This window comes from Rhinoderma darwinii, chromosome 9, assembly GCF_050947455.1.
Source record: "Rhinoderma darwinii isolate aRhiDar2 chromosome 9, aRhiDar2.hap1, whole genome shotgun sequence".
NCBI lineage: Eukaryota > Metazoa > Chordata > Amphibia > Anura > Rhinodermatidae > Rhinoderma > Rhinoderma darwinii.
In genome coordinates this window covers 60918876-60942429 of record NC_134695.1, presented here as the reverse complement: position 1 = coordinate 60942429, position 23554 = coordinate 60918876, and the positions used below count along the sequence as shown (strand labels likewise).

General features: G+C 42.4%; 1 protein-coding gene across 2 annotated transcripts in view; it reads right to left on the bottom strand.

Annotated features, from left to right (window-relative positions):
* LRP4 (LDL receptor related protein 4) overlaps nt 1–13528 on the bottom strand; it is a 64268-nt gene extending 50740 nt beyond the window's left edge. For both annotated transcript variants that reach the window (XM_075837888.1, XM_075837890.1), the window contains exon 1: nt 13011–13528. In XM_075837888.1, coding sequence (XP_075694003.1) covers nt 13011–13062 — 52 coding nt within the window. In that variant the 5' untranslated portion in view covers nt 13063–13528. The remainder of the gene's footprint in view (nt 1–13010) is intronic.
* Between the last annotated feature and the right edge of the window lie 10026 nt (nt 13529–23554).

Here is a 23554-nt window from a genome sequence, read left to right as displayed (position 1 = left end):
CCACAGAAGCTTCGTACTGAACTTTTTGGGTTGTTTTCTAAAGTTTTGCCCCTGGTGTGATCTGTCTAGCTCCTAAAAGTCTTCAGTAATCGTCCATCCCTTCTATAGGACAATATAGGGGATATCCTCACAAGGAACGTCCGCCATAAACTGCTTCCCAGTATTTTGCAGCATTTTCAGGTCTGTTTTGGGAATTCAGTGAACATCACAGCTATTTTTTTTTCTTCGTTTCCATGCGGCTTCGTTCTGACTCATATTAATAGATGTAAAAACGCCGGCCAATTATGGTTTCCATGGGAACTGGTATAAGAGTGGCAATAATGAGGACACTGCCTGCTGTATTCTGTCACTTCCCCAACATTAGCAGGGACAGTGATGAACGTGTTGGGTCTCATTTATAAGCAAGGCAGCCAAAAAGTGGAGGTGCTTCCCATAGCAACCAATCATAGACTGTTTTTTTTAGTGAAATTATAAAAGCAGTGTCCGGATTGGTTGCTATGGATCTTTTTGTCTGCACTAGTTGACATGAAAAAGGCCCAGGTCTGTGATCAGCAACTTTTGGGGAATGAACGCTTATTTTTGAAAAAAACAAAAAATTTGTTTTTTTTAATCCCGGCATGAACGGCAAATGAAAAATCCAGATTAGAAAATTCTATAACATTTAGGATTTATTAAGGCAGTGTTTGAATCCCCGATGAGGCTCCAATGTATTTCACAGTATAGTCATACGTCGCCCATAGGGTCCCATTGTGAAAAAAAGTTTACCGTAATGTATAGTTATTTTTTCTGGATACTTCTATATGGAATAGCCGACTACGCTGCTCAGTACAGTATTTTTTTTACAAATAAATGACACATACCTCCCCGACGTATGCCAAAAGGACACTGTTTAGGCGTACATTTAGGTCAATGGGCCCCATGGATATGTTCAGCGTATGTGACGGGAGAGCTTTCCTGGCGCATATGCCAAAAATACACTGCGAAACCAGTGTAAATAGACCCTCAGGTAGGCTACAATCATAACTCTAAGGGTATGTACACGCAGTTTATTTTCAGACCGTAAACGCATGAAAAATCGGAAGCAGAACGCCTCCAGACATCTGCCCATTGATTTCAAATGGGAAAAACTGCGTTCTGCTCCGACGGGCCATTTTTTTTTACTGAAAAACGGCCGCATAAAAAGAAGTGCATGTCACTTCTTGAGACTTTTTTTGGAGCTGTTTTTCATGGACTCTATAGAAAACAGCTTCAAAACCAGCCGTAAAAAACGCGAGTTGCTAAAAATACTTCTGAAAATCAGGAGCGGTTTTCCCTTGAAAACAGCTCCGTATTTTCAGACGTTTTTTTAGTAATTGTGTGAACATAGCCTTATCATTTAAGGGGTTAGTCCCTATTAGAGCATGTGTATTTTGGAGTGTAAGCCTCCGCTAAGGATCCCCCCTCTATTAGACAGAGCGGAGAACATTGGAGGACTTGATGCAGCCATGCATTACATACAACTGCGCTGGAGGCTCCGTCACAGACTCCTTTTGTCTTGGCCAGTCAATAGCGCAGCATGCTGCGCTATTATGTCCGGAAAAAGGACAGAAACCATGTTGGAGACCCGAAAGAACCCATCAAAGTCAATGGGTTCCGTCATGCAGAGCGACGGAAATCCAAAACCCGAACACGGATGTGAACCCGGCCTTACCCTTTCATTTGAATTAGTACCATGCAATATTATATTTCCCCCGCAGCAGCCGGGCCTGTTGAATTCTGATAGGGGGCAAACAACCCATTTAACTTTCCAAACGGTTATAATATCAGTAACTAGAATAATTTGTACTATGGAACTAGAAATAATTACTTATAACTGATAAAAATTTGCCCCATAGGTCAAAACGCTTCATACTTCAAAATTATTCTCGGCCATTAGTGTTAAACATTACAATATTTAATTTGCTATGGTATGAAAAATTACACGTGGGGGAGGGGCAACGCGAATGCACAATATTTCCTACAGCATTCTATATCCCTTTCCCAACAAGTATTTCGATGCTCACCAGATTAGCGGAAAATCTTTCCATCTGTGGCCAGCGTTAATTGAGAAAAAAATAATTATATAGTCAGTCTCTCCCCTGTCTGAAATGGCATACAAGAGCGAGCAATGAGGATTATTATATACATGGGTCAGCACTACAACTATAGTGGGACTACGAGTCCCAGCATGCCACGAGTGTTTGCTATTTCAGGATCGTGCAGAAATGTCAATTCCTCCATTTTTTCCCCCAATATCAATACGTTTCAATGTTTTAGGCCTCCATAAGGGAAAACCCGGATTGTGACTGTGGTGTATAATGCCCGTCCGCCTACTGGCATGTCATTCTTCTGCTTCAGTCATCGGATGCAATTACATTTCAAAGCGCCAGTGCAAAGGTTATTACATCATCGGTTCAAAGCAGCCAAGTGCAGAACTAGTCCGTTACTGTACTCAAGGTAAGAGGATTTGTATACAGAACCCTCTATATTAATGCAGCTATAAGGGGGCTGTTCGTCACGCTTTTTGTTTTCTGTGAACACCATTAAAAGACAAAACTAAAAAAATAATGTAACTAAATTTAAAAAACAAACAAACACCCAAATTCCTGTTTCTGGGTTACCTTAGCTCCTCAAAAAAAAGTAATAAAGTGATCAAAAAGTCTCATGTACCCCAAAAAAGGTACCAATAAAAACTACAGCTCGCCCCACAAAGATTTTTTTCTTCAGTTTTCCAGTACATTATATGGCACTTTCAAAAAATGCAGTGAAAAACTACAACTTGTCCCGCAAATAACTAGCCCTCATACGGCTATGTCAACAGAAAAATAAAAAACGTATGGCTTTTGGAAGGCGGAAAGGGAAAAAACGAAAAATGAAAATCCAAAAAATGCCTGTGTCTCCAGGGGGTTAAAGATTGCTTTGTCGTGCTGCGTACAACGCAGTAACGTAAGTGAATGTGGTCGCTTTGTGACCCGCAACACCACAGTCGAAAGTAGTCCTGCAGGTTGGATTTGCGGTATCGTTTTTTTTTTAATAATCTGGCCGCCATGTAGCCCTAGCCTAAGGCCTTATTCACACGAATGTTGAATACGTCAGTGTGACGGCCGTTAAAACAACGGCCGTCACTCGGACCTATGCAATTTAATGGGGCCATTCAGACATGGTGTTTTTTTTAAGCAGCGTGTTACTGTCGTGTGAAGCTCACTGCAGGTCTTATTTTTGTGCGATTTTGGCGCATAACGCACTCATTGAAGTCAATGGGTGCGTGAAAATCAGGACAGCACACATTGTTCTTAGAAGGGGTGGACCAATGTCGGCTCCTTCGCGATCATTACCCAGGTATAATCTGGTATCTACACATCTGCAGCTTGTTCTGATCTCTGCAAACTTCTAAACCCTTCCCAATCTATAGAACAAGTCTCAAACCAGAGGGAGCGCCCATCAAGCACTTGCTTTTAATTATATCACCAGAATATCCTGAGGCTTCAACTTTAATTAAATTAGAATTTCAAGGAGCACTTCAAAAAAACGTTATAACATTTGTTACATTGATTAAAAGAAGTCCTTACATGACTTCTGAAATCTCAACAAATATCCAGATAACACAATGGCTTCTTTCCAGCAGATGGGAAACTACAAATTCTACAATACCCGGTCAGGCTATCCTCACCTGTACTCCACCACTTTCCAACTTTAAAAAAGATACGCTACAGGCAAAACGGCATTGTTATGCCTAGCACAGGGCCTGAGGAGGCGGAGCATGACCCATTGGTTCTCGTGTCATGCACCGCCCACTCACGCTAGCAAGGCAAAGCACAGTGTTCCAACATCAGCATGGACTAAGGCTCTGTCCACATCACATCAGAGCCTTCCATTAGAGGTATACGTTTGTTTTTTGCTGGATGCCTCTACATAGTCTACTACCCTATTCCATTCAAAAGTTAAAAAATAAATTAAAACGTCGACGCATGCCACTATTTTTGTCAAATGTCCGGTCATTGGGGCCTTATGGATACATTGCCAGGAAATTTTCAAGCCCATAAGACTATAATGGGGCATCATGATTATGATAATGTTCAAAACACCCCCAGTATGTTCTCTCCATGTACATGTGAGTTTCCACTGGGTACCCAGTGTAGATTACGCAGCCGTTTTTCAAAACGGCCACATAAAAAAAAACGGCCCGTCGGAACAGAACGCAGTTTTTCCATTGAAATTAATGGGCAGATGTTTGGAGGCGTTCTGTGGCCGGAAATAAGCCGCGTGAACATACCCTCACTATGATTGTTCCTCCCCATACATTTCCATCTGCAGCACGTCTCCCTGTGCTGAAAACCATTTTATTGGCCACATAAAGGAGCAGATCAGCTGATGAACACTCGTTTGCCCGATAATTGTCCCGTATAAAAAGGGTCAAAGGCCCCAATGGGAAAAGAGAGAGAGGTGAGCAAAATATGGGTGTAACTTGAAGCTCTTGGGAATCAATGCAAAATCTGTAAAAGGACCCCACCTACCGTGTGCCATTTTTAATTCTAGTGTCTTCATATGTGGCAGAGGGCTCTTGGGCCTCCTCAGGTAACAGGGTCTGGGGGGGGGGGGTGACTGCTATCCACACTCTTGGCACTATATAACTGACATTTTTTGTTATTCATAAGATAAAGTACTTGGAAATAGCACTAAATTACTAAAAAAATAACTTGATCCCTATATACGTTTAGTGAAAAAAAAATGTCCTCCCATCCGGTTAGGAGCGTTCAGCTAATTACATTCTTGTTGGACTAAAGATTCCCCCATAATTACTATAGAAACAAAAAGCCGTACAATTAATTACCATCGCAGGGTCTTCAAGACTGACAGCAGTAGTTGGTCTAACAAGTCTGTCGTTTTTTTGTATTACTGATTCCGATTGTATCTTCTAGTATTAGAATTTCTTATTCAAAGTGAAGCTTCATTTTTCTTTTTATCACCAATTTTCTGCGACAAAGTTATTATCATCGAAATTGCTGCTTTTACCAGGACGGAAGCGCGTTTCCAAAAATAGAATAAATGAAAATGTCCCACCCATACCATGTCAGCTCCATCAGCAGAATAAAGGCCTATTTTTTTTTATTTATTTTTTAAACAAACCTCCTTAGTGTACCCCAAAACTGATTAAACAGGTTATTCTAACCAGATCCCCCAAAGTAACCCTCTCCCAACAATAAGCGGAACATCTACTGAAAACTGAATCCCTATAGCATTACATTGTGCCCGTTCAAAGGAATGGGCGCAGCACAGTGGCTCAGTGGTTACCATTATTGCCCTGCAGCCCTGGGTTCAAATCTAAATAACGGTAACATCTGCACGGAGATTGTATGTTCTCCCCGTTTTTGCATGGGTTTCATCCCACACTCTAAATGCATTCAGATTGTACAGCGCTGTGGAAAATATTGGTGCTGTATAAGGAACAGACTAAATAAAATGGGCGATCAGGTAATATATGCTCGCACTACGTCCAGTCTTTGCAGTGGCTTCCCAGCTCCGGGTAATAGAGAGAACCCCTAACAGCGTCAATATGCCCTAATAGGCCATATGGAACAACCCCTAAAAGTAAGTTCACACAGGGTGGATACGCTGCGTAAAAGGTACACAGCATATGTGCCCTGGTGGCCGCACGGAATTCCAGACAAAAAAAAAAAAAAAACGCACCAAATTGCAGTGACGTTTTTCATCCGAAGTGTTCACTGTCGAAAACCATGAGAAAAAGAAACAAAAACGCGCCCATACTTACCCTTGGACGTTCTGCAGCCTGGCCTCCTGGGATGACTATTCATCCCATGTGACCGCTGCAGCCTGTGATTGGCTGCAGTGGTTCGATGGGATGAAATGTCATCTCAGGAGGCCGGCCTAGATGAAGCACAGAATTCTAGGAGAGTATAAGATTTTTTTTTTCTGAGTTGGGTTTTTTGCGGCAGAATCGCAACTTTTCCACCGCAAAAAATGGCAACATCTGCTACTTGTTGCAAATTTTACCGCCTCATTGAATTTAATAGGGAGAAGCGGCAAAAAAAAAAAAGCAGTGGTTACGCAAATACAATTGAAGTGCTGCGGATTTAAAAAAAAAAACAAAAACAAAAAAAAAAAACGCACCGCATGTCTATTTCTGAGCGGTTTTTTTCCACTCATCATTTACGCAGCGTGTGGAGGAGATTTGTTCAAACCTCATCCCCTTTGCTGCTACTGTATTATGCTGCTGATTTTCCACAATCCATTGCGGAAAATCTGCAGTATTTACACCTGGTTTGAACCCGGCCTTTACGTCATTAGGAGCAATAACACCTACTAAACAGTTTAAGGGTGTCCCGCCACGCGATCCTTTATTAGCTTTAGCGAAAAGGGATCACATTAGGTAAGCCCACCCTATGGTGATTGCGGACACATTGCACTTCATCCTGGCGCCCCCCAAATGCCACATTTGCAAGCTGTATACACAACTACAATCTTATATCTGCCTTATATCCTATTAGATTTCCGATGCTGCTTATTTTTATACAGACCTAATGGCAGAGATTTATCAAAATTACGGTCAAAGACAATTCCCATAACAAACTGAGGTTCCCTCTTCATTTTCCAAATGACCTCTGAATATTGGGAGCTTCAATCGGATTGAATGGCTTGACACAATGGCTTCCCTTTTCTTCGCAACAAATTTTGGTCTCCCCTATTATCTACAGCCTGAAAAAATAAAATGGCGACAAAGATCTTAAGGAAATTAACAGGTTATATAGAATAAAAAATGTTTTTACCCAGTGTCCTTTGCAACAAGTCTAACTCTTTTAGAGCATTCTTTAGTAGGTGTCAATCAAAGTAACTAAACCATCTGAGCTTAAGCAGTAAACCCCCCATTCTGGGATATTTAAAAGGTCCGATATGGTGGAAAGTGTGTCCCCCTTGTCACTCAGAGAAATACCAGAGCCCCTTAACCCTTTGTGCTTCAGTACGATTTAGACACCATCTCCCCTCAGGCACTAAATGGATTAAGAACGGATTCCACCCTCCAATAACAGAGCTGCATCCAACCCTGAGGGCATCCAGATTTGAGGAATAACCAATTAGCCCACATGACAATGTGTCTGCTTTACATCTGAATGGAATATATTGGTTTGGGGTATTCCCATAACGTGGCCTTGCCAAGGTTCCCTCGGGATTGGAGTGAAAGCTCCTGAACTTAGCGGCCAAATCTGGTCAATTAAAGAGGTTTCGCAGCACATCAAGACTGAGCGGCTTCCAGGTCTTTGCATTAATTATAAAATAGCGTAATTAGCCATCTGACAGGGATCATGGATGTTTAATGTGCTCACCTATACATCCACCAGATTAACAATCCCACTTTACACTTGTAATCTGTCTATTTAGAATAGAGGGGAATTAATTGGAAAGTGGCAGCTATGCAGGACAAACAAAGTAAAGACACACACTATATTACTCACACGGAAAATCCAAACCAAATACAAGTCACACTTCCAACCAATCATTCCTCAAAAGTTTAGAACATGCCCGATAAGGTTTGCTAATGGTTCCAAGGTTTTGGTAAGATCCTATCTGATCCTCTTGCTTCCTCAGATGCAATGATCGTCATTATTTGCAGAACTGGACGTCACAATTTCCGCTCAACGCTTAATCTGGTTGTAGATAAGCGGCTGCCAGGCACTTCTGTTGCCACTTATGTGTTTGGAGAACAAATGTATCAGCCTGAAGTCCAATTTTATGGCTGGACACAGAACCCCTATGGGTCCAAATTATAAACCTGTAAGACCAGGATCACATACACAGTGTTGATGCAGTTTTTGGTTATGTTTTTTAGCCAACCCCAAAAGCGGACACAAAAGAAAGGAGATGTATCAGTCTTTTCTTTATACCTTTCTTGCCTTTCGGATCCATTTCTGGCTTTGGCTCAAAATAACGGAGCCAAAATTTCAAAGCGGTGTGTGTGACCCTGGCCTTAGAATTCTATTTGCCGCCGCATGGTGCTTCCCTAAGGCCCCATTCACACGAGCGTGAATAACGTCTGCGTGCTGCGCATGTGAATCACGAGCAGCACACGGACCCATTGATTTCAATGGGGCCGTTCACACATGCAGGAGTTTTCACGCAGAGAGAGTCCGCTGCGTGAAACTCGCTGCATGTCCTATATTGGTGCGTTTTCATGCACCTACGCGCCCATTGAAGTCAATGGGTGCGTGAAAAACGCACATCCGTGTGCGGTGCGTGATTTGCGCATCAATTCATTTGAGAAAATAAAATGATGATGTGCTTTGCGAGTGCATGAAAAACATGACACCCGCAAAGCATAATGATGCATAACGTTTTTCACGCGCGTGAATCCGATACGCTCGCGTTAACAACAAAATGGGAAAATGTATTAAAACAGTTAACGCCGGTTTTTCAGGCATAAAAAAGTAGATGCAAGTTTTAGCGCAAATATGGCATGCATGAAAACTTGCAACTTTTTACTCCTCTCACTGGGTTATGTGGGAGGGTCGGCCATCGTTTGTCCAACAGATTTACTATAATTTACAACAGAAATTGGCATAAATTATATCACAAATCAACTCCAGCTCATAGCAGGCAAAGATTTTAGTTTCTGATGCACAGACAGCCAAAGATGCTCCAAACTTAAGAGGAGTCAGACTCATAATAAATTTTGCGCATTTTACTCCAACGAAGTCTGGATTAAGACTGGCCTGTGAAAAGTCAGTCTAAGTTAATTTGCTCCAATGTTTCTAGGGATAAATACCTCTGTTAGGCCCTGTTCACACTGAGTATTTTGACAAGTTTTTTGGCGTGGAAACCGCTCCGCAAAACTCGTCAAAAACCAGCCAAAATGCCTCCCATTGATTTCAATGGGAAGCGGTTTTCTCCCGCGAGCAGTAAAACTGCCTCGCGGGAGAAAGGGACATGCCCTATCTTCGCGCGGTTACGCCTCTGACCTCCCATTGACATCAATGGGAGGCAGAGAAAGCGTATTTCACTGAGTTTCTTGCCCGTAACACTCAATGGGCACGAGCGAAAAACGCGGCTTATTTTCGTCCGTTTTTTAAAACGGTCGCGTAAAAAAACGGCCGCGAAAAAGAAGTGCAGGTCACTTATTTGGACGTTTTTGGAGCCGTTTTTCATGGACTATTGAAAACAGCTCCAAAAACGGTCAGAAAAAACGCCATGAAAATCGCGGTTGGCTTAAAAACTTCTGAAAATCAGCTCCGTATTTTCAGACGTTTTTCGTCACTGCGTGTGAACATACCCTAATATGTCATACTATGGGACATCCAGTTAAAATCAGAGGCACAGTACGGGCACGTAGCAAGTTTCGGGCTTATTGGAAATTTGTGAACTACAGATCCATAATACGGCCTTGTGCAGGACCTCAAAGTCATAGGCCCAACAGACTGAGAAGACAAAAGGTGGCCATCAGACCAAACTGGGACAAAAGTCAAGAGCGTTTACTTCAAGCTGACCGTATCCCCTAGAAGAAGCTTCTGCTGTACTAAACGACAAGATACAAAAAATATTCAACCAGTAAGAAGCTTACATATCTACGCCCATCATAAAAAGAGCTTTAGGGTATGTGCACACACAAAATAAAAAACGTCTGAAAATACGGAGCTGTTTTCAAGGGGAAACAGCTCCTGATTTTCAGGCTTTTTTTTTAATCAAACTCACGATTTTTGCAGCGTTTTTGGAGCAGTTTTTCTATAGTCTATGAAAAACAGCTCCAAAAACGTCCCAAGAAGTGACATGTACTTCTTTTTCGTTGGTTTTTTTATGCAGCCGTTTTGATAACGTTTACGGCCCAAAAAACGGCTGAAGACACTCCGTGTGAACATACCCTTAGACAGTCAATGATCTCTACACGTAACATACTGACATCTTTATTGTATCACATCATGGGTCCAAAGATGTGGGAATTGTTGGGTCTCATAAGGTTACGTGGACTTTCAATAGCTTGTTTTGTTTCTCGCTAACACTGGGCGGAGGCTTGGGAATTTTCAAGGTTGCTGAAGGGCAATCTATGAACTGAAGAGCAATTCAATTCAGAAATACAGCCTATATCCAACCGGCAAATTCCTTATCTTTGTGCAGATTTAGATCCCTACAGCAAATGAGAGACCGGAAGGACCTTCTAAATCCATCTAGAATTTTCGGTTCCCACAAAAAAAAAAAAAAAAACTCTCAAAAATTTGATCGATTGCATTATATAACAAAAGGGGGGATCGGAAGCATGATCGGACAAATAAAAGTCCACCAAAAATGCAGCTTCAAGTCAGAACTCTGGTACAGGATTTCGAGCTGGACCCACCACCATTTCCTAGGTTTTAAAGCTAAACCCACCACCTTTTCCCCCCAAAAAAAATCAAGTGGCTACAGAATGCTGCTCGAAAACTTAGGTCACATAAAATCTCAGAAACATTGTCATTATTTCTTTTGGAGCTTCAAGTTGCATAACTGAGGGAACCAGTTGGTGTTCAAGCTTGTACATCCCATCTTCTGACAGATATCAATATCACGTTAGGAAACACATCAAGGTGAGGGATCTAGGTCATTTTACAGAACCATTAGCTTTATGCTTTTTCCAGGTCTGATCATGGCACGGCAGCCTGTCATTATTGGCAAATCCAAATCGTGATAGTCAATGTTTCAGATGTCCAATGTAAGGTCTAAACACCTACTCTGGAGGACCATAGCTGGGCAGACATCTAACCTGTCCAACTCCTCAATAAAAACACATACACAGTAGGGGATATGGGATAAGTGGCTGCCAGATACCTTTGGTGTTGCTGATCTACCAGTGGATCAAAGGGTTGGGCAGGTTAAAATCCAATGTTTAAACATCCTATTACCTGGCAGTAGATGTCAAGGGACTACTTGACACGGACAGAAGTCGGCTACGGTAGTCATTCCGTCAAAACGATGGAACCCTTGCCCAAATGGAAACCATTGGCACCGGATACGTCACCATTGAAATCAATGGTGATGGAGACTTATGGTTTCCGTTTCTGTCATGGCTCCGTTACGATGGAAAACTCAGACGGAATGGAGCCCTGAAGCAGATGTGAACGAAGCCTAAAATGGCCAGGATGCGCCAACACAATTATTATGTAGTGCTGTAGCCTCAATAATTTAATTTCCCATCAGGAATCAACCAATAAAAAACATAGGATGGACAAACAGGCAAAAGAAAAAAAAATGCATATAGGAAGTTGACCAATGGCCTCGATTAGGTCTATGGGGGAAAAGCGTCGTTAACACCTTGGTAGGACATCTGTGGAAATGGGATGGGGGGGGCAACAGAAATTGTTCACGGGCACGGCCACTTTTGACCGATTAGACCAGTAATCCATGAAAATGCGCAGTCCTTACTTACGGTATTTGATATGGTTAAAAAAAAAAAAAAAAAAAAACACTTTCTTTAATACAAAAAATTTCTAAAACACAAGCGATTATGAATTCAAACTTGGATTAATTTATATATTCACACGTGGTAGATTCGTTGCAGAAATTTCTGCGACAGAAAAATCCCTTTCATACAACTGAATGGGGTTGTTTCTGCAGCATGCGCGTAGATTTCTGCAAACCCCATTCAGATGTATGAAACACTCGCAGAAAATTCTGCAAGAAATATGCCGCGTCTGAATGACCCCAATCAAACAAATTCTATTATATTACAATATTTATGCAAACGTATTTTGCTGCATTCGGAAGGATTTTTAAAACAATTCTGATTGTAGTTAAAATACCAGAGAGCGTTTTCCTAAAACGTTACAATTACAACGAACAGATTTCCTTCAGTCAGAGAAAATAATGTCAATGAATTTAAGTGGTCAAATAACAACAGGTCAGGTTGGGATGTAGACATGCCGGAAACAAAACCGTAGAGCGGATGTGCAGATATATGGGGTACAGGACCGTATGCCACCCTGGAGAGTATGGAAATGAGACCTGCAAATACGCAGCACGTAGGCGGGTAAGATCTATCACGTCACGCTGGTACAGAAACGATAAATAGCAAACCTGAGGGCACATGGGGAACAGTATACGGTCACAACACTGAAGAAACCTACAGATATTGTAAGCACGGCGTCCTAACAATACCTACATATAAACAGGGCACAGCGTGAGGAGGGGGATTAGCAAGCAAAATGGGTATAGTCGTGTGACAACAACTTGAGTCACAAGTCGTATACATAAAGACCCATTTATAAAGGGATGGGGACATCGTGACACCCACCGATTTATAAATGTGAGGGCAACGCAGAGCCCAAAGGAGTATTGGATCCAGTAATAAAAAAAGTACATATACTGAAGCGGGGTATAGGGGGAACATCAGTTATCATAAACAACCCCATATTTTAAAAAAGGTGAACATATAACCACAAAATAATTGCTGAGGCTGGGGTCATACTGTTTTTTTTTTATCATACGTTTTTGGTTCATGAACTACTCCCATTGAGAGACATGGCAGTTTATCTACCAAAACAACAAAAAAAAATGCACGTTAAAAGCACAACAAAAATGCACAGTGTGAACCCAGCCTTATTATTGCCTCTTCAGAACGTGTGGCCAAAGCAAAATCAACAGGTCTCCATTGGATACGTCCTACGCAGGTACCTGCGTAGTGATGCATAAGCAACATTATTTGCCATGCAGATACACCAGGACCTCCCCAATGAAAACCTGGGGGGGGGGGGGGGTCATTTTAACCCTATATCCAGAAGTACAGTGAAGATCCCCTTTAATCATAAAGCAAACAATTTCAGATTCTATTAATTTTCGAATAGAAATCTGCGACCAGCAAATGAATAGAATTAGAAGAAGGGCTTATGAATCGTACGGTAAATCGCTACATTAAGAGTAAACGATACACAAACAAGACACAACGTTACTAATGAGAACATAGAAGGGGGGGGCAGATGTGTCTAGTTATGGCAGAAGCAACAATGTAACAAGGTGCTCACCTGGCAGATATAGAAGTAGCAGTGCCAAATAAGAAGACTCCAGCAGCCTCATTCCCAATGTCCCCAGTACTTGTCCTCTCAGAAGACCCAGATCCTTCCCGCTGCAGGTGAGTCTTTCAGATCCAAGGATAAATAAAGTGATCGCTCAGTACAAGGTGATCCCACCGATCAGTGATCGTCCTTGATCTCTCATTGTCAGCAGCTCCTCATGATCTTGCCAGTGCTTGAGCCCTATGTGAGGCGGCACATGTATAGTAGTAGCCCTGCCTGCTCCCTTGTCCTCAGTGCCCTGCAGCTTCTCCTGCTGGTGTCCTGGATGACCCCCCACTTTGGCCCAGGCCAGTCACAGGATCCCCTTTACCTTGCTCTGTGCCTCTCCTGCAATGAATGGCACTGCCTGCTGCTCTTTACCCAGTCCAATGCCCTCTCAGCCCCCTCTGTGCTGTCTCCCTGATTTACTGCCTTCTCTTACTCTGCTCCACTGTCTCTCCCCCTCTCTGCTTCACTTTATTCTGTGTCCTTCTACCCTCACTGCCTCCCAAGCCTCTTGTGGAATAAACCAACTGAGAAAACAGAAGGGGGGGGATACCTCCCATTTGTTTCCTAAATTTAGCTCGGAGTCACTACAGATTGACTTGTGGGGTTTCCGGGGGAGTTGTGGGTGTAAGTTCTGTGGTTGTAAAAATAAGGGAGGGGGTGGTATAATGGAAGGACCGAGTTATTATGTGAGAAATGGGAGCCCCGCTCACCTGAGTCTGAAGTCCTGGAGTCTCCTGTTGGATCTTTTTACAAACTTGTAAAGACTAGGTGAATGGGACACAATAGCTCGTAATAATGAAAAACATACCGGGGGCCACGTAAAAACCAACCCATAACCACAGCAGCCATGAAATACTATACACTGGATACACATATGTAGTTCATGTGGTAGTGCACAAAGCGGGGCTGTATGGCTGCTGAGATACTACAACTCCCAGCATATCCTGACAGACACGTCTTAAGAGTTGTAGTCTCACAAAGGCTACAGAGACATAGGTTGCAGCCTACCGGCATACTGTGAAAAGTTAGGTCGGCATACTGTGAAAAGTTAGGTTAAAAAAAAACGACCATAATACTTGTCACGCTAAAAGTCCAGACTAGAGACGGGCAAAGTTATAGGGGGTGCAGAGGTAACGGTCACAACTGGGCCCTGAGGGGGCGCAAAGGAACCTCTGTCATATAATAAGACACCGGTATTATAAATGACACAGGGCGGGAGGCCGAGGCTCTGTAACAGTTTTTGCATTAGGGCCCGGGAGCTATAAGTGACGCCGCTCACTAGAATAAATAAGAGGGAATCCTAGTGCTATGTTCACACAGGGCGTATATGCTGCGTAAAAGTACACAGTGTATCCGCCCTGGTCGCCGCAGGGAATGCCAGTGAAAAACTGCACGATTAAAAAAAAAAACACATAAAAAACCCCACATACTTAGGCCATATTCACACGAACGTGTCAAACGTCCGTGTGACCGCTGTTGAAACAACGGCCGTCACACGTACCTAAATAATTCAATATGGCCGTTCACACGGCCGTTGTTTCAACGAACTGTGTGAAGGGTCTGTGAGAAAATAGGACATGTCCTATTTTTTCACGCTTCACGCATCCCTCCATAGACTCTAGTCTATGGGGGATGTGTGATATCGCGTGCCGCCGTGCAGAGCACGGATGCACCTCGGACGTGAAAAACGCCCGTCTGAATGCGCGACGCCCGTCTGAATCTAGCCTAGTCCTGCAGACCGGCCTCCTGGGATGACGTTTCATCTCATGTGACCGCTGCAGCCTGTGATTGGCTGCAGTGGTCATATGGGATGAAACATCATCCCAGGAGGCCGGCCTGGATGAAGCATCACAGAATTTTGGGTAAGTATAAGATTTTTTCTGAGTTGTGTTTTTTGCAGCAGAATCGCTGCTTTTCCGCCGCAAAAAAATGCAACATCTGCTATTTGTTTTAAGTCCTCCGCAACACAAAAGCAGCAATTAAGCAAATACAATTGACATGATGTGGACTAAAAAACCGAAGCGCAGGTAATTTTATAAATAGTTTTTCCCGCTCAGCATTTACGCAGCGTGTGAATGAGATTTGTTCAATTCTCATCCACTCTACTGCTTCTGTATTATGCTGCGGATTTTCCGCAATGAAATCCGTTGCAGAAAATCTGCAGTATTTACGCTGCGTGTGAACTCTAAACTCTAGACCCTAAAGGTCCTGTTACACGGCCCGATATGGGCTATAAAAATGAGCGACAATCAAGGAGGCGGCTCGCTGATTGGCGCTCGTTTGTTCGTTTCACAAGGATCTATTATTGGTTATGTCTGGGGATAAGCGATTTTTACTACGATCATTCGTCCCCATACATTTCCATTTACACAGAGATGCGCTGCCCACAATGATAATATTTATTGCTGCATAAACTATATGATCAGCCAATCAGTGAGGATTGATCAGGGCAATGATCAGGAACGAGCGCTTATATGAGCGCTCGTTTGCCCCATCATTGGCCCGTGTAAAAGGACCTAAGGGTATATTCACACGCCCTATTTACGGACGTAATTCAGGCGTTTTACGCCTCGAATTACGGCCGAAAAAATGGCTCCAAACCGTCTGCAAACATCCGCCCATTGAATTCAATGGGTCTTTCGGTGTTCTGTGCAGACGGGCTTTTTTTTTACGCGCCGCTGTCAAAAGACAGCGCGTAAAAAGACGCCCGCCTCAAAGAAGTGCATATCACTTCTTAGGACGTAATTGGAGCCATTTTTCATTGACTCCAATGAAAAACAGCTCCAATTACTTCCGTGAAAGACGCGTGCACTGGTCAAAACGTCTGAAATTCAGGAGCTGTTTTCGACTGAAAACAGCTCCGTAATTTCAGACGTAATTGGCGTTGCCGTGTGAACATACCCTTACTGCTAGCTTCAGGCTATCTTCAGAAAACGGATTTATAAGTTTAAGATTTGGCCAAGAATCTGCGGCAGAAATTTAAGGCTGCACCGCAGATTTCTGCCACAGACTTGCAGCTTCATCTGCCGCGGATACACACTCGGATTAGCCCCTTTCAATGGAATACGCACGGAAACTGGGTCAAGAATTGACATGTCACTTATTTTTTTTCTACAACGTGGTTTTCAATTCCACAATGGGGCGGTTTCCCATTAAAATCAATAGGACGCTTTTTTGCAAGCGGTTTTCACACATATTTTGAGGAATACGTGTGAAAATCCGACCTTTGAGCATTGCTTAAGGCTAATACAAACGGGTCGGAAATGCTGCAGATTTGCCGTGGAATGAAATTGTGTGGATGAAATTTGAAAAATCAAATCCACATGCTGCGAAACAGAATCCGCAGCATGCTCATTTTGTTGCGGATGTTCACGGCAAACTTCACCATTTCCAAGTTGCTGTATGGAAAAATGCACTCAAATCCGCACGTATCATGCTCGGATATCGCTGTGGAAAGATCCGCCAAAAATCCGCAAACATGTGTGAGAATTCGAAGTCAAAGTTCACGCATCTCGTAAAAATTACACTTTCAAACCGGCTTAAAAATCCGTAACAAAATCCGCAATGAAATCCGCATTTATTTTATTGTTGATTTTGGTACAGAAGTTAGCAGCGGTTTTTCCGTCCTTGCATTGCATTGAATATAATCTGTTTTTAAAATCGCCAAACATTTCCGCAGCATGCCTCCAACCCGCCCATGGATTTTTTTACGCTGTGAGTAAATTGGGTTTGTTAAATCCCCATTCACTGACGTTGTACTGCACTTTGTTGTGGAATTATCGGTGCGGATTTTATAACTGAAATTTCGCATCAAGCTTGCTGTATGTAAATCCGACCTTAAAGTCATAGGCGCACTGATCAGAATATTTGAGGTTTGTAAAGATGAAAGGTTAAACTCAAGTGACTTATCTTTCTTCAATGTGTATTTGTAAAGCATATTTACTCCTTCGAACATGGTCTTATAATTTATAAATACATAATTACCTAAAATGTTGAGTTACTTTGTAAAAACATCTCATTATTTATAAGTTACAGCTTGTATTATAGTCTTAAGCTGCATTTACAATTCTGCAAGCCTCAGAGCTGAAATCGTGCATTATTACTTGCTGGCCAAATGTCTGCAAAGGACTTTGCATCACTGGGAATTGTAGTTTTTACACCAAACACTGATTTCTGCAAACTAACTATCCCCCTTAAGGGCGGTTTGAAGGTTAGACAAAGTATACAGTCGTCTAGGGTGCCATTGAGGGGAGGGGGTGCAATTTATGGCAAAAAAAAATGCTCTGCATTTAAATTTTTTACCAATTTGCGTTTCCTTGTATAAATAATTAAAAAGAAAAACGAACTGACGGAAAAGGGAGCAACATGGAACAGTTAAATTAATGAATGTCCATCCGGCAAATTTTTTGCTGAACTTCCAAGACCTGGGGAGGTGGTGGCTGCCATCTAAAACCACCACCATGGGCACTAACATAGTTTACATCACCCCTGGTACCCCTGCATTATAGCAACTTAGTTAAGGAGGTTAGGGACAACAAGCTTGTCAACTTTTTCCAATAACAACCAGCAGAATTGTGAATCCAGCTCTGGGCTATAGCACAAGCTGTAACTCAAAGATAAGTCATGCAGTGCATTTACACAGTTACGCAATTTTTTTAAATGTATAGTATATGTATGTATTAACTCTAAAATGGTGTTCAAAAGTGAATACTCATGTTAACAGCAATAAAGCAAGAATTTTCCACATTAAAGTATAACTAAACTTTAAAAAAACTTTTGACGTGTCAGGATATTTGATCGGTGGGGGTCCGAGCACTCAGATCCCCACCGGTTGCCAAACCGAAGCGGCAGAAACAATCGGGTGAGAGCTGTGCTGCTTTGTTTATGATCGTCTTTTCTCTTTTTTCCTCGGAGCCGTGTACAAGCTCAATAGAAAGTCTATGAGTCCGTACACCGCTCACTCGGCTTTCTGAGGAGAGACGATCAGAAACGAAGCTGCTCACCCGAGCGCTTCTGCCAAATCATTTTAGCGATCGATGGAGGTCTCAGTGCTCAGATCCCCACCGATCAAAACTTCTGACATGTCAAGATGTCATGTCGAAAGTTTTTTAAAAGTTTAGTTACCCTTTAAGTAATGCAAATACATATTCTAGTATTATATTGACTTGCACTATGAATGAAATACATTTTCATGGGAAATCATTCCTATTGTAGTAAAATATCTCTGCGTCTATGGCCAGCTAAAGAACGTGTAATCTGAAAACCCCCCCAAAAAAGCAATGATTACATACAGATGGTGATTATGCCGAGGGTTGCAACGAGAGCAGTGGTAATATTTTAATTGGAAACAGATCAAATTATACATAATATATGGGAGATGTATTCAGTTCGGATCTAGTACATATGAGTACTCTTACTTTCAGCAAACAGAAAGTTATTTACAGACCCAGACACAGAGGCCCATATGTATGGAAAGTGGCTTTATTGTAGCCAATGTCTAAGTTAAGGCCCCATGCACACGAACGTGCTTTTGCGGCCGCAATTCCCCCGAAAATCCACGTGAGAATTGCGGCCCCATTCATTCCTATGGGGCCATGCACACGACAGTGGTTTCCACGGTCTGTGCATGGCCCAGGAGCCCGGACCGCAGAAAGAACGGGCATGTCTTATTACGGCCGTGTTCTGCGGTCCAGGCTCATAGGAAATAATGGACGTGGCCATGTGCACGGCCCGAGATTTGCGGGCGGCTTGCGGGTGACACTCCGCTGCTGGCCGACCCAAAAATCACGGCTGTGCACATGGCTACGGTTGTGTGCATGAGGCATTAGGCTACACTAATTTATTAACACATTGTGCAAGTTTTGACTTCTTTGATAAATTTGTAACAACATAAAGTGCCATCTATGGTCTCACGTAGTGGCAGCCGAAACCAAACCTGCATGCAGTGATTAATGGCCACACGATTGTGCCGGGAATACCTGATTGGCCATTGCTGCATAGGACCAAACTCTAAGGCCTGATTCAGACAAACGTGTTCGTTTTGCGTCCGCAAAAAACGGACCATATTTCATGCATTTCAGTTCTGTGTGGTATCAGAGTTCCTTTATTTTTTTTTCTCATCATTTTAGCAACTGGTGCGTGAAAAACACGGACAGAACACAGATGTCATCCATGTGCTGTCCGTGTTTTTCTCTTCTCATTGACTTCAATGGGCGACGTGGTCCGCAAAAAACAGACCAAAATACTACACGCATGTGTGAATAGCCCCATTGATTTGGGACAGAACACGGACGTAATTTACGTTCGTCTGAATAAGGCCTGGCACTGTCTCAAATTAGAGTTCTTTTTCTTATTTAGAATAGGTGGAAGTGGAGCACATTTTGGCACAAATCTATCTATCAGCAGGTGCGCCGGTGTCTCCCACAGGGCAGCGTGCGCCAGATTCATCAACAGGTCGCGTTCATATGTGCAAGTTAAAGGCACATGTGCTTCATAAATATAACGTCTGGCCAAACTCTATATATCAGAAAACTGGAGTAAATTCATTGATAAGTCTGCCCCATTGTGTTTCTCCGGACTCCAGCTATAGAAAGTCATTACACGTAATAGTCATTATATCAACAATTGCATGTAGCGACTCAACATAGCGATAGTAAACATCCGTGCAAGCACACAGAGACTGAACCTGAAGCTTCTGGGTTCCAAATCTGTAAGATTCTGTTCACATCTGCATCGTTACTTCCGTTTTTCTGTTCTGTCATAGGAGCAGAAAACAGAAAATAATAAAAGCGCCGGATCCGTCACATGACGGACACTTACAGTGCACGAAGGAATCTATTGACTTTAATGGAGTCATAGTTTCCAGAATTTTCAAAAAAATAGCGATTCATGCCGCTCTATTTTATATGGGATATTAGGCAAAATTTGTACAGGTGGCTTCTACCGGACCCTACAATGCAGATGTGCAAACAGCCTAACATTGCTCCTCAACTATAACACATCATAGTACAGGTCTCCTCATATGGAACTTTTTGGACGCCCTCACAGAGGTCTACAATTTTACTGTGACGCGCCTGCCACTACAAGTCGCCATGTACCCTGAGCCTTCGTGTTTACACAAAAAAAGTTTTAGGACAAGAATTTGGGGGAATGCAAAAACGTCAGGCCTCCTGCACCTGGACGGTTGGTGTGAACTCGCACCAGGAAGAGGATCCTGTTGTTTTGTTGTTTTTTGTTTTTTTTTTTTTGCTATTAGGTCCCATTTTTCGCCACCAGTAAGGAATTATTTGGACAAAATTCAATTCTAGTTTTATCATTTAGTCCTTTTATGTCTCTAGGGAAATAAAATCTGATAATATAGTGACAGATAAAGCAAAGGCTGTAAAGATATCTGACTAAAATTTCACTTTGAAAATGAGAGTTTACAGTTTATTATGTGACGTCAAAGTTAAAAATTAAATGCAATATAAAAGAGCCGGTTTAATTATACTGTAAATTACACACAAGGCATGTACTATAATAGATGGCCACCAGGGCTTCTATGAGCGCTGTTGTACAGGGAAAAACAGTGATGGGGACCCTTAATCATCACGATCGGTGGGGGTCCCAGCAGTCAGACCCCCATAATAACAGTTGTTAACGGCATATCCTCGCTATATGCCATCCCTATGTGAGATGGGAATAACCCCTTAATTCATTGCAAAGCCATAGTCAGTACTAGATTAATGCTCATGGCTCCATGCTAATGGGCCATACCTGGTGGCAAGACAATTACTGTACATGATGCTGCAATGTACTCATGGGGTGTTAAAGAACTAAATTGGCAGGAACATGCCATCATTGGCATCACAAGTCTTCATAAAGATTTTCAGCTTTTCCAGCACTGTCCAACATCTTCACTTCTAAATAAACTCTAAAAGTTTTCCTGTAAATGTCTGGCAGGGGGTAGACCGAGACTCCAATGGGCTGCTGTATATCATTCAACCAATCGAGAGACTGCCCTAAAGCAGAAAGTAATCCACTAAGTAGATCTCCAAACATGTGTCCACTTCTGGGCCATATCATATGCCTGTCACGTAAATAGGCCCTGTGGGCCCACTGAGCTGTAGGGCATTCAGACATTGCATAATCACTCGGTCAACCCTGACACCATACATGTATTTGCCTTTTGTAGGTTTAATAAAGGGGTTATGTGGGGATCAAAAAGTATGTGATACACTCGCTAATATACATTCCGGTCCCCGTCGCGCTGATTCTGACATTTTCATAGATTTTTATAGCGCTGCCGGGGAGATGGAAAGTCTAGTTGCACAGTCTTCTTTGATGAAGATATGACTCTTCGTCATGTGACCGACCCCGTTGTACTCCATGTACAAGCAGTAGTACAGCGAGTACATAGAGTACAGCGGGGCCGGCCACATAACGGAGAGTCATGTTGTCAGCAAAGAAGGCTGTGAAACTAGACATCCGGTCAGCGGACGGGGGACCGGAATGTATATGAGCGAGTGTATCACATACTGCAGTGACTACACTGCTGATAATTTTTGGTCCCCACATAACCCCTTTAAATATATAGACCGTGCTGTGTTCTGCCCCTTCAACTAGAGCTGCACCATCCATGATGCAAGGTGAGAACTTCACCTCAGGCAGCTCCCTTCATGACTGTTATGGGCAGAATTTTGGCTCATATATATAGTCCCTATTTCTATATTGAAGTGGAGTAGGGGCCTCATTTCACTCATTTCTCATATGCCTCCAACCCATTCCTGAATGCATGTGCCATATGTTTGATAGACTAAGCCTCTTTTTCTCATAAGCTCTACTATTAGACTGGTTAGAGCAATAATTGGTTCGTCTATTGTGACAAGAAAAGTAACTCCCTTCAAAAGACTTGCTTAAAAATTTATTGTAATTATCACAATTGTATCATGGAGCTGAAATCGAGGGGGCTGACATGTGACATGGGCTATACGCAGATGAGTCTCAAGAATCCTTCTCAGCCAAGTCTCTTCCTAAACGAGCACTAGAGAAGTTAATAATCCTTTCGATGTCCAACAAGGTTGGGATTGGCCTACTGGATCCTCCGATGGGTCCAGGCTCTGACACAATAATGAGCCCCAAATGTCCAGCAGAAGACAACCCCATTTGATGCTGACTTTGAAGCTTATCACTCGCAACTAGGGTCTGTTTCTCAGGGTGTATTCAAACGAGCAGGTTTTGTAATAAATAAAATGCTACAAAACCTGCTCATGTGAATACACCTCTAGGCCTAGTTCACACTGAGTTTCTGCAGGTGGAATTTTGGGCCAGATTTTGACCTGCCTTCACTTTCCTTGCTGCATTTTTCCCCGCCTTTTTTGGCCGGGCAAAACACGCAGCGAAAGACATTTCTCTGCCTCCCATTGATGTCAATGGGAGGTCAGAGACGGAAACGCCTGACGAAAGGACATAACGCTTTTTATTCCTTTGAGCGTTTTCTTTTCCGCTCGCGGGAAAAACACACCTCTGTCTCCCATTGAAATGGCAGGCTATTTCACCCGTTTTGTGGCACGGTTCCCGATGCAGTTTCCGCATCAAAAACCGCGCCAAAAAACTCTGTGTGAACTAGGCGTTATGGGTTGATTCACAGATAACCTATTAGATCTTATTGATGATCTGTCCTGTGTGTGCAATGATAACAACAAAGATTACGCAGCAAATAAAAGTGGACGTGCACATGTTCTGTATGGGTGGAGGATGGTCCTCAAAAAATTTTCTCTGGTGGGTCCAAGAATTCCCAGTCCTACCTGCCACCTGTCCTATGGAAGAGTTCGCTTCCACCGAAACAAAGAAATGATAGATTAACAGCGTTGGCTATGGTGGATATGACGGTTGAATTTCTACATCTGTTGCTCTTGTGTAAAGACATGTCATATATCATATAATGTTTAACAAGACGGACACATCACCTGAATAGCTTGATGATACCGACAAAAGATAGTGTTTGTTTTACACAACTACAAGACATTTACTATACGGAAGTAACACTTTATCTCAAACCATAAATGAAGACAACCAGAAGAAATTTTTATAACTCTGCCGGATGAAATAGTAAATCAATAAAAATAAAAAATCAATGGAAACAAATAAAAAGCAATAAAATAAATTAAGTCTAGTCCAGTAACTCTGAGGATTTTTCAAGTTAACACTTTCAGGGCCAAATTTTCGTTTTTATGCTTTTGTGTTTTCCTCCCTGCCTTCATAAAGTCATAACTTTTTTTTTTTTTTTCGTTGACACAGTCATATGAGGGCTTAATTTTTACAGGACAAATTGTACTTTCTGATAGTACTATTTAATATTATGCGTGATGTACTGGGAAGCTGGAATCAATTCAGAATCGGGTGGAATTGGGAAAAAAATAGCAGTTCCGCCATTTTCTTATGGGTCTCGTTTTTATGGTGTTCACTGTACGGTGAAAATGACACATCGCCTTTATTCTGCCGGTCAGTACGATCACGGTGATACA